The sequence below is a fragment of the Desmodus rotundus genome, chromosome 11 (genome assembly GCF_022682495.2).
Source record: "Desmodus rotundus isolate HL8 chromosome 11, HLdesRot8A.1, whole genome shotgun sequence".
NCBI lineage: Eukaryota > Metazoa > Chordata > Mammalia > Chiroptera > Phyllostomidae > Desmodus > Desmodus rotundus.
The window spans coordinates 19,543,331-19,556,293 of NC_071397.1; the positions used below are offsets into that span (position 1 = coordinate 19,543,331).

General features: G+C 36.7%; 1 protein-coding gene across 1 annotated transcript in view; it reads left to right on the top strand.

The window, feature by feature from the left end:
- Positions 1–4,546: 4,546 nt before the first annotated feature.
- Positions 4,547–12,963, top strand: part of GFRAL (GDNF family receptor alpha like) — a 77,119-nt gene continuing 68,702 nt past the window's right edge. The window contains exon 1 of the mRNA XM_053914093.2: positions 4,547–4,614. Coding sequence (XP_053770068.2) covers positions 4,547–4,614 — 68 coding nt within the window. The remainder of the gene's footprint in view (positions 4,615–12,963) is intronic.

The window sequence follows — 12,963 nt, forward strand, 5'->3', positions numbered from 1 at the left end:
TATACAATGTTATGTGTCAATTATATCCACTAAAAAAGTATTAGCAAGATATAGTATAAAATAAGAAATGATACAATTCAAATTATCAGGCAACACTAACATATTCATTGCAGAAAGTACTATATCAAATACAAATAAAAAATATTTGTGCATATGTACTTTAAATACATGTTATACTATTCAAAATTAGATTATAAATTAATATTTTAGAAGCTAGAATATTTACATTGGTGATTTTTTGGTTGCTCAGAAAACCTTAATAAGTCTAGAAAGTTGGAGATATCAGCCAATTTAATGATAATCTAATAGCATTAAGTATAAATGGAAGCAGTGTTATACAGTTGTGATCAAAAACTGAATAGTTAGCCTAGTTTTCTGATGGAAAACTTGAAAAGTTATATATCTTATCTCTACCTCCTTTTAATTAACATAGTATAGGAATAGTAATATTAGTTTCTATAATGCGGGGCTCTTTTGATTATCGAATGATTGACTGCCTTTTGAACTGGCAGTTCCATTGCTGGGACTGTACCCTTAAGAACCCTGAAACACCAATTCAAAAGAACCTGTGCACCCCAATGTTCATAGCAGCACAATTTGCAATAGCCAAGTGCTGGAAGCAACCTAAGTGCCCATCAGTAAATGAGTGGATCAAAAAACTACGGCACATTTACACGGTGGAATGCTATGCAGCAGAGAGAAAAAAGGAGCTCCTACATTGTGGATGGAACTGGACAGCATTATGCCAAGTGAAGTAAGCCAGGCGGTGAAAGACAAATACCACATGATCTCACCTATAAGTGGAACCTAATCAACAAAACAGACAAGCAAGCAAAATATAAACAGAAATATTGAAATTAAGAACAAAGTGACAATAACCAGAGGAGAGGTGGGAGGGGGAAATGGGGAGGAAGGGAGGGAAGGTTGTCAGGAACATGTATAAAGGACCCGTGGATAAAATCAAAGGGGGGTAGGATGAGGGGTGGGAAGTGGGGATGACTGTGGTGGGGAGGGGGAGTTTTGGGGAGAAAATGGAAACAGCTGTACTTTAACGACAATAAAAAATGTGAAAAAAAGAAAAAAGAAGAAAAAATAAAGCACTTAGAACCATTTTTGGCATACAGTGTGTGCTAAATATATGTAGTTTAAAAAGTTAGGAATTGTGCTTTTATTTATTTATTTATTTATTTTTGGCTACTCCATTCCCTATATTGTACTTTATGTCCCCATAGCCATGGGGTAAGGAATTGTGCTTTTAAATAATACTTGATTTAGAATAAAATTAAAATTTAAGTGACATTATCAATTCAAAAATTTAAAAGAACACTTCAAAAGCAAAGCACAAAAAATAGCTATATCTATAAAAAGGAAACATTAGAGTATTAAGTATTATTTCTTTTTTTAATCATTTTATTGTTCAATTACACTAAAATTTATTTATTGCACTAATAAATTTCTGTTAAAAGAAGATCAACATTTTTGCTGATAGGGGAGAGTTGTGAAAACATAAATTTTAGTTAAGTGATAAATGTTTGCAAAAGCCATATTTGAGAATGGGGAATATATACATATATTTTAGTTTAAATAAAGATATTTTATTTAATTTTTTATTTTATATTTTAATTGCAGTTGACATTCAAAGTCATTTCTTATTAGTTTTATGTGTACAACATAATAGCAAGACAATCATGTACTGTACAAAATGATCCCCTCAATATTTCATGTACTCACCTAGTACCATTCATAATTATTACTCTATTATTGACTATATTCCATATGCTGTACTTTTACATTCTCATGACTATTTTGTAACTACCGATTTGCACTTCTTAATCCCTTAACTTCTTTACCCAGCTCCCCAAACTCTCTCCCCTCAGGCAATCATCAGTTTGTTCTCTGCATCTATGTGTCTGTTTCTATTTTGTTTGTTCATGTATCTTGTTCTTTAGATTCCACATGCAAGTGAACCCACATGTCTTTGTCTTTCTCTGTCTTACTTATGTCACTTAGCCTGTTACCCTCTAGGTCCATTCATGCTGTTGCAAACGGTAAGATTTCACTCTTTATATGGCTGAATAGTATTCCATTGTATATATGTACCACTACTTTTTTATCCACTCATCAATGGGCACTCGGGTTGCTTCCATATACTAAGTGTTGTAAATAATGCCGCAGTGGACATAGGGGTGTGTGTTCAAATTAGTGTCTTGGGTTTCTTCGAATATATATCTAGAAATAGAATTGCTGGATCATAAGGCAGTTCTATTTTCACTTTTTGAGGTAGCTCCATGCTGCTTTCCACAGTGCCTGTACCATCTGCACTGACACCGACATGCACGAGGATTCCCTTTCTACCTCATTTTCACCAGCACTTGCTGTGTGTTGTTTTACTGATGATAGCCATTCTCACAGGTGTGAGGTGATATTTCACTGTGGTTTGAATTTACATTTCCCTGCTGATTAGTGGAATTGAGTATCTTTTCCTAAATTTACTGGCTATCTGTACGTCCTCTTTGGAAAAGTGTCTGTTCAGGTCCTCTGCCCATTTTTAATTGCATTGTTTGTTTCTCTGGTCTTGAGTTGTGTGAGTTCTTTATAAATTTTGGATACTAACCCATTATGGAATGTATCACTGACAAATATATTTCCCCGTTCAGTAAATCGTGTTTTGGTTTTGTTGCTGGTTTCCTTTGCTGTGCATAACAATTCAGTTTGATGTAGTCCCATTTGTTTATTTTTGCTTTTGTTTTCTTGCCCAAGGAGATATATCAGAATAAATATTGCTAAGAAATGTCAGAGAGTTTACTGCCTATGTTTTGTTCTAGGAGTTTTTTGGGTTTGAGTCTTACATTTAAGTCTTTATTTCATTTTAGTTAATTCTTGTGTATGGTATAAGAAAGAGGTGTAGTTTCTTTTTTTTTCTTCTTTTTTTTTTTTTGGCATGTACCTGTCCACATTCCCAACACTCTTTATTGAATAGACTGCCTTTAACACATCATATGTTCTTGCCTCCTTTGTCAAATATTAATTGACCATGTAGAAGTGCGTTTATTTCTGGGCTCTGTATTCTGCTCCATTGATCTAAATGTTGGTTTTTATGCTATTCTGATTACCATAGCCTTGTAGTGCAGTTTGATGTCAAGTATTAGAGAAACATTCAGCTTTGTTCTTCATTCTCAAATTATTATGTCTATTTAGGGCCTTTTGTGGTTCCATATAAATTTTTGGAATTTTTTATTATGATTCAGCAGTGCAGAGGCAGAGTTCATTTGACTTGGGAATTGACATATTTAGTGTATTTAAGGATCACAAGTAAAAGACATCTGAAGATAATGAAGACGGTAAAGAAATTTCTTACCACAGGCTTCAGAATGGGAGGCAAGACAGTAAACTTAGGAGAGTAATGAGAGAACAAGATCTTGCAAGACTGGAGATTATGTTGAAGTAGAAGAACATAATTATAAGGAAAAACAAGATTTGAAAAAGAAGGAAATTGCTGTGCTTGGGAGGTGTGGCAGACTATAATCTTTCTAAGATGGCTGGACCAATATATACCCAGTTCCGTGTGCTGCTTTTATAATGCTACCATGATGTTCCTCCATTAGAAGGTGAGGGAGCATGTCTCTTTCCTCTGAAACTAAGTAGGACTGTGTCATTCTTCGGACCAATAGGAGGCAGTGGAAGTCTGGTCACAATGTTTCAGAGGCTAATTCACAAAAGGCAACACCGGCTTCCATCTGATTTTCTCTTGGGACATGCACCATGGGAGCCTTGAACTGCATGGAAGAATCTCAGCATCCTGAAGTTACTGTGCTGGAGAGACTATGTGGAGAAACTACACAGAGAAAAAAGACGATGTTCAAGAAGTACCAGTGGTTCAGGGCTTCACGATTGGGGCACCAGACACGTGGTAAAGAGGCTTTCAAGATCATCCCTCTGAAATATCTCTCTTTAACATCAACAGAGACCTGAGTCAGAACCAAGCAGCCAAACCACTCCTAAATTCCAGACCCTTAGAAATAGTAAGCTATAGTAAAATTTTATTATTGTTTTAAGACACTAAGTTTGAGGGTGATTTTTACATTGCAGTAGAAAAAAATCTGATGGGCTGAAACATGGATGAAAATTCAAAGTAAGAGAAAATAGGGGGGAATAAAAGAAGGGAAAATAATACAGTACTCTGCAGAAAAAAAGCTTTCAAAAGGAAGTTTGTTCTAAGCCTTGCAATGAATGAAGGGTCAGATTACATGCACAGCTTCAAGTCCAAGTACCATTATTCTCAGGCTCTATTTGTAGTAACTGAACTATTAGGAAAATATGATTTGGAAATGAACATTACATCAACAGATATGTTTAATTTATTTAGAAATCTATAACAGGAGAGGAAAAACTAAAGCTTTTGGAAAATATTTTTTTACAATAATTCCATTAAAGAGACAAAAGTTTTTTTCCAGGAAGGAATTAAAGGGGAGTAAAGACATGATGATCTGTTTAAAGTGATATGACATATTAATAATTCCCACAAAGCAGCAGCCAGATGTAGAATATGGATGATGGAGAAAAAAAGAAAACTAGAAATGACACCACAATGGAGCAGGAGAAAGCTAACCTCAGGTGAGTACTTCTAATTTGGGAAGGGAATGACTGTAGGAAAGGGCTAAAGTTAAATTATAGCTCTGACTCAAAAACTCATTTCAATTTTATTTGCAGTCAGGAAACATGCTTTAGGTGTAGAACAAATATAATTTAATATCTCCAATATCTTTCCCTTGACCTCACATCCCTCCCCAGATATTTCCCCAATTCTCTGTTTCACTATAGCAAATTTCCTTGAAAGAGGAAATGCCTATCATCAGAAATTCTTCTACTTCCATTTCATCCTGAGTGACTCCAAATTTAGCACTTAAAGGTTTCAAATACTTTTCTTATCATCACCAATGATCTCGACATTGCTAACTCAATACTCCGTTCTTATTGTACTTGAGTTATTACTAGTTGAATATTACCTTCTCCTTGAAACCCTTCTACTTGACTTCTAGGATGCCCTGCTATCATGGTCTGCCTTTGGCGTCACGGGCCATTTCTTCCTAGTTTCTCATCATCTTCCTGACCTTGCATTTCCATGCTCTATGAGGGACTAACTAGCCTCCCAACTAGGCTTCCTGCTTCCACCTTAACCCCCTTTATTCTGTTCTCCACACAGCCAGAATCATAATCCGTTTTTTAAAAAGTAAATCAAACCCTGTGACTATGGATCTCAATACTTTCTAATGGCTTCCTCTTTTACTCAAGTTAAAAAAAAAAAAAATCAACGTTCTAACTGTCAGCCTGCATATACGATCTGGTTCCATAGCCTCCATGACCCCATGTCCTATCACTCCCCTTCGATCACTCCACCCAAGCCACAGGGGCCTAATAGCTCATCTGTGAACATACCCAGCACTTACCCATTTCAATGTATTGCACTTGTTCCTCCTCTGCCTGAAATCTCTCCCCACTTGTTCTGGGCATGTCTTGTCCCTTTATTTATTTATTCTATAGAAAATAGTAATTCTTTGGCCCACACCTTGGGCATTTCATATCTCATTTACCCTGTCTCATTTTCCTTCTTAGAGTTATAGGTATCTGGTATAGATGTTATTAGTTTTTATTTTCTTTTAACTTGTATGAAGGCAAGAGCTAGGTCTCTTTTATTACCTATCTTCCAAATAGGGGTTGTGCCTGGAATGTAGTAGGTGCTCAATAAATATTTGTTGAATAAGTAAATGAATATTAGACTAAATGAAGCTTAAAATATCACCATAATAGAATAGTAGGTGGACATAAAAATGAGAATTTTAATATTGACATATGTGCATGGAAAGGTGTTCATGGTACATTCTTAAGGGAACAAACCAAATTATAGAGTGGCATGTGGAGTATAATGTTAAAATATATATGGTGTATATTTATAAATGTGCCTAGAAAATTTTGAAAGTTGTACATTCAAGCTTAGCATGATGTGTCTCAGGGAGTAAAATTACAAATTATTTTTATTTCCTTACTTGTAACTTTCTGTATTTTCCCAAATTTTAACAATGATTATAGGTTTATTTTTACATTTATGAAAGACAACTGACTAATGTCTACATACAGAAAAAAAGGCATTAAGTGAACAAATGTTTATTTTATGTGCTACTCATGGAATTTCTATTCCTGTTTTAACATTTAGGATTTAGAAAGCCCTATTACAAATAATAATATCTTAAATTTAAGAAGTAAATGTAGAATTTTAATGGAAGTAGCTGTAAATTCCTAGTAGGTACTAACTTTCACCTTCGTTTTTCATGTTATTTCCGTCTACAATTTATGAGTAATACTGTGCTCTCGATGCTTTGAAAATGGCTTATAGGGTACATATGTATGTACATAGGTATGAAAAAACCTAGAAAAAATGAATATTTACATTAGCTACCCATAAGTCATAGGATTATGGTGATTTTTTCCTTCACATTTGCAATCAGAAAAAAAGGATGGTTTTAACATTTTTGTACAAATGTTTATACAAATATGATAATAATGCTTTAAAAAATAATAAATAAATACAAAGTGAAACAATTTAAAGAAAATACACCAGCCCTGACTGGTGTGGCTCAGCGGATTGAGTGCCGGCCTGTGAAGCAAAGGGTCACAGGTTCCATTCCCAGTCAGGGCACATGCCTGGGTTGCAGGCCAAGTTCCTAGAAGGGGGCGCGTGAGAGACAACCACACATTGGTGTTTCTCTCCCTCTCTTTCTCCCTCCCTTCCCCCTCTCTAAAAAATTAATAAATAAAATCTAAACAATAAGTTTAAAAAATACACCAGAAGATAAATAGTGGCTATCTCTTAGTGATTTAAATATAAATATTTGTAGTTGTTGTTTTTTAAATGCTATACTTAAGTACCAAATATTTTGAAATGGAAACAAAATTTGCCTTGAAAAGAAAAAGAAGATAATTTAAACAGTGTAATCTGTTTCCAGTAGCCTTAACAATATTAACAATAACATGTTCCTGGGTGTTATTGTCCTATGGGATGTACAAATCCTTTCTCCGATACTTCCCTGAGAAAACTGATCTCACAAAAATTGTTCAGTCTGTGAATGAACAGAAAGTTTTCCCTACCTCCAATCATTGATTCCTCTGGAGGACAATGTCTGCACCGTGAGTGCATGGATGACCTGATTTCAAAGGCTACTCTATTTTAGAACAAAAGGAAGAAGGTATATTAAATTTAAATATAAATACATGGTGATGTGAGGTTATCTGGTAGTAACTCATCTTTCCTCCATTGAATAATAAAATGGCCAAATCAGCAGACACATAACAACTTACCAACATGATGATAAGAATGTACAGTAGACTCTAATATTAACATGAAATGGGAAGCAGAGACCACAGAGCTAGGAAAACAAAATTTAAAGGCATTAAAAATATCTTTTAGCCCTGGCTGGTGTGGTACAGTGGATAGAATGCTGGCCCGAGAACCAAAGGGTTGCTGGTTTGATTCCCAGTCAGGGCACATGCCTGGGTTGTGGTCCAGGTCCCCAGTGGAGGGTGCACAAGAGGCAACCACACACTGATGTTTCTCTCCCTCTCTTTCCTCCTTCCTCCCCCTCTGTCTCAAGATAAATAAATAAAATATTGTTAAAAATATTTTTCAGCAGTTGGTCTTGATTTTGTTTTTAGAGGTGTCGTAAATTCTTCAAAATTAGACCCGACTGAGAGGTTTCACAGGAAAAGTGAAAGCAGTTCTGCACATCCACTGTTCTCTGCTAGGAGCAGGAGCTGCTTTGCAAACACCGTGCGTGTCATGCGTCTGACTCTTGGGATTGGCCCAATTGTAAATGGTGTTTTAGTATAAAACTTCTAAATTATCAGTGTCAAAGCAAAGGATATTATTAGGATGTTAGAGTTTCAATATTTCTCAAGAGCTTGGAAGAAAGATTATGTACCAAAATCTAAACTATAAAATCAATAAAACACAATCACAAAGAGAGATGTTCAATTTTAGCTGAAAGAGCAGCGTGGGCTGCTCTGTTTGAGTACATTAATTTACCCAAAGAAAGCAAAAATATGGCATTTACCTCATTATCATAAAGAATGATATGAGAGACCATTCTAACCTGATGCCATTAAGTATTCAGGTTATATAGAAATAACTATAGAATGAATCCTCCTCAATCTAAATATTTCATCTACCAGCTTTCCCCTGTTGGCATGCCCAGATAAAGTAAATATACTAACTAGTAATTGAGTTTCTTTTTGTGAATAAATAAAGTGGCAATCTAATTAACATTTCCTTTTCGGTGATCTTTTTCTTGTTAGTAAAGTCCTACAGGGCGAATCCATTCTTGACCCTGTTAGAGTGAGAACCAGACCTTGTACAACAATAACAACCCACAACGATGCTGTCTTGTGAGACTGTTTTGATCCTCTTGGAAACAGCCAGCCTGTCTTCCCTAATGTCACGTGGACCGTGGAAACGTTTGTCTTATTCTAATTTTAAGTTTTTCAATGGATAGCCTCCTATTGTATACAGAGCATCGAATTGTGAGCCAGGCATCTCAATAAATGACAACAATCAACACCAAGTTACACAAACCAGAAGTAAGGATATGCCCTGGACTCCTCCATCCCACCTCCACTTCAAATGCTCATCAGACCCTGTAAATATCTTTTACAATGGAGAGGATCTACCAACTCCTCTCCATTCTCACTACTACTTAGTTCAAACATTACCAAGACTCTACGAAACTACTGAAATAGCCTCAGAACTGGGAATTATCTTTGTTTCCAAACCATCTTCTATAGTATTCATTGCTCAAGCAGTTTTTCAATACACAAACCTGGTTGCTTTCTTTTTAAAACTGACGAATACACTCCCTTTTCTCTGTGGATGGATTTTAGCTAGTCTCCTTGGTAAGGCATAAAGTTCTGCCCATAACACAGTTATTTATCCTTTTTCCCCATCCATTGTTTCAGCGAGTTTAGTCCTTCTGAAGCCCCAGAACAGACCTCAGGGTCCTGTCTCTACGGTGTTTCTCAGTTTCTCCCAATCCTGGCTGTCCTGTCCCCTCATTCATGGCTACCTTACATCAGAATTTTAGGGAGAATACCAGCAGACAGTTCATAGTAAGGTGATTGCACACACCATCATGTTTAACTCATTTTTCTTTTCTAGAGATGCCCTCCAGTAAAGATAATAAGAATCCCCTATTTCCCTCCAAAATACTGTGTAATGTCTTCCTTTACTACTCAGTGTCTTAGAATAACTCTCTCTCTCTGTGTGTATGTGTGGGCACACATTCAGTCTTTCCTTCCAGAGCTGCAAATTTTAGGTTGACTCTAAATCAGAGGCTGATTAGATTTTATTTCTCTCCTCCAGATGAATGTCTTATGAAATTTTAAGTAGACAAATACAGTGTAAATGCAGGGGTGGTTTTAGATGAAGTTAAATATTATTGAACACAAAGTAGTTTCCTTGTTTTCATTCCAAAAGAAGGTGTATTCTAATGTAGAGATGTTTCACTGATGTACTATCATTTTTGTTTTTCAACAATTTTTTTCTTTTCTTCTATATAATTTCATCGGCACCCTGTTTTATCTGATCCATGAAACAAGGGACCGTTCCCCATTTTTGTTTTCGCATGAAGGCTTGGTTGGATATAGTAGGCTTTTTAGTAAACATGTGCCGAATAAAAACCCTAGTGTCTTTTACCCACTGATAAAGTATGGGGTCTTATGCATTTCACTCATCTGGTACAAGAATGGATTATTTATGGGGAAAATTAGAACAATTAAATGAGCTCAGTGGATTTGAACAGGAGTCCAGAAAACTTTGGATGTTCACCGGCAGCTGTGGATGGTGATGGCAAAGGCCACTGAACAGAGGTTGGGCTTCCCACCCAGATTTCGACCAAATCAACTCTACTTTCTCCTGTTTTATTTATTCCTTACTAGCATGCTATTCAAAACATATATTTAAATCTCATACCGATTATCATTGTAAACTATTGAAACTGATGATTTTTTTATTATTACCTCTCACCTCTAAAATGTTCTGATTCAATGGCTGGCTTTCATTTGAGTAATTGAGTTAAAAGTACTATTTTTGTTGACATTAGAATAAGGTTTATTAATTTGGAGTCTCTGCAAATTTTCCTGGGGCAAAATTATGTACTATTTTACTAAACTCCAACTGAAATTCACTACTTCTTGTGCTCTCATTGTCACCAACAGAAATTACAGATATTTTTATATGACACCACATTTATGGAAATTATCCCAAATTAGCATTTTTGTCATCACCACACTGAAATTGCAATATTATTTAGACCCATCTAGATCTTGACATTTACTCCTGTAGTAAAGTAGCATACATATTACTTTCTCACAAATTTGTTTTTTTTAATGTTTTGATAAATATATTTCAATATGGTTAATGCCCTTTGCAATCCTTTTAAAACTGTACCTTGAAAACAGTCATGGCAATATGGAGGAAGGGTGCTGCTGGCCCACTGACATGCTAACAATCCCCTGAATTAGCTGGTAACACTAATTGATACTATCTTGAGATAAGTAGCTGTATGGCCACAGGTGCTTTCTACACCTGCATGATAGACCTCAGCAGCTGTACCTATGTGGCAAAGGTCAGCCTCACTCACCCAGAGTCATATGTTCAAGCCTGGGTGTCACTATAGAAAGTCATAGTTATATCCCTCTCTTGAACATGACATTGTGTTTTGGTTGGTATTCTTTTCCTTTGTTTCATCAGTTTATTTAGCTTGTGGTAGCTCTACATAAATTCACCCTTTAGATGCGTTGCTGAGTATGTTTGCCTTTTCTCCTTCCCAGGATCCTTTCACAGACTTCTTCTAATACAGTGATTGTCCTTGGTGATGTACTCCTCTTCCAATACAAGCACCTGTGGCTGGAATAGGGCCACCTCCACCTCCACCTGTGATGCTGGGCAGCAAGTGGGATCAGTTTCGATTGGTGAGAATGATGGGCACAAGACACATGTAGAACTCAGGTGACTTAACTCTGGAATTTTAATAAGGAAAGAGTCATACTTCCAACTCTGGCTTCTAAGAGAAAAGAACGCGTCCCCAGGACTTGAAAACTATCTTTCCCCTGAAGGAAAGAAGCTGCCTGAGAATGAAGCTAATAGAGAAGAAAGCAGCTCAAAGACAGGAGGGGAAAATGCCCTCAGGCCCAGAAGATGAGGTTTAAAACACGCCTGACATCAGTTCTACACCTGGACTCTTCAACGATGGGAGCCTGTTGGAGGAGGTCAAGAAGAGGACGTGACTGCCTGCTGACCCTCAAGCTGGACTCGGCAACTGCAGGCTCCTCAGCCCTTCCTCTGTCCCTGGAATGCGAGTTCTGTTCACAGTTCCCACAGAGGAAGCTATTTCAAGGACATAACCACAAGAGAATAATGTATTGTTGCGACCATCTGCACTGAACATGTGACTGAACCCAGTAAAGGCTCTTATATAAACTTTGACAATTCTGGCAGATGGGTGCGGAGATCTACTAATGTTTCAGTCACCCAAGACAAGCGTCCTTATAGGTAAATCTATCGCCTGCCAGTCTGGAGTGGCCTGCTTCTTTTAGGCCTCTCCTTGTCATCCACGTCTGGGGACCAGTTTGTGAAGCAACACAGCCACCAAAACCCTCTCTGGCTTAAGCTGTTTTTAGTTGGCTTATATCGAAAAGAACAATTATCTTAATAAAAGTTAAAATACAAATTTAGTGACTCAGTGCCTGTAAAAGGAAACAACCGATTAATTTTATGACATTATAAATATTTGGTTAAATAATAATTAAGTGATTGGGTGCTATATAACTGGTACTTGCTGATCTCTGTGATATAAATCCTATCTATGTACTTAATGTTTATAGTAACCATGAATACAATTAGCTCATTTTTACAGAGGAGTAAATTCTGATGTAACTTCCTATGTAAAGTCATTTACCTACATTTATAGAGAAAAACAGCATTACAATTTCTGGTTTTTGGAATCCAGAGACTGTGTTTTTTCATCATGCATTCTGAAGACAAATATAACTTGTCTCCTAGTATAAAATAAACATGGACGATTACAATCAACAACTCTTTCATTGTATAACTGTATATACACAAATGCTTCCTCCTATCTCAATAGCTGGTTATCTACACCTATTTCTTCCTGGTTTCTTGTCCAAGCAGCGTTTTATATTTCTAAGTATCCATTACCAAAAGGTCTCAGGGGGGTTAAAAGTGGAAGACTCATGACACCCCACAGGAGACGATGTGTTCTGGGTTCTTGTGAGGAAGCACACAATCAAAGGATGAGATAAATAATTCCCATCTAGCCCAGGCATTACATTTTTGCTATAACAATATATTACAGACTGGGAGGCTTATAAAACAATGGAAATTTAGTTCTCACAGTTCTGGAAACTGAAGTTCAATATCAAGGCACCTGCACAGTCATGTCCTCATGAGGGTACTCTTCCAGGTTCATAGCTGGCTCCTTCTCGCTGTGTCTTCACAAGGTAGAAGGAAGAGCAAGGGATCTCTCTGGAGCCTCTTTTCAAGGCACTACTCCAATTCATGAGCGTTTCATACTCACAACGTAAGCATCTCCCAAACTCGCTGCCTAGTCATACTGTTACCTTTTGGGTTTAGGATTTCAATATGTGAATGTTAGGTGGACATAAATATTCTTTCAGACAATAGCAGTGCTTCTCATTGAAGCTAGGAGAAAAATAGTTGTCAAGTGCTGAGCACACGTGGAGGATTACATTCCCATTGAGACAGGGTTCCCACATCATACTCACTGTGTTTGGAGGCTTTGAGGAACGGTGCCTGAAGCAGCACACCTCTTAAGCATCGTTGGGTTTGTGGCACATGTTGAGAGCATCTCTAACTTGGGAAGATAAAGTACACTAGTC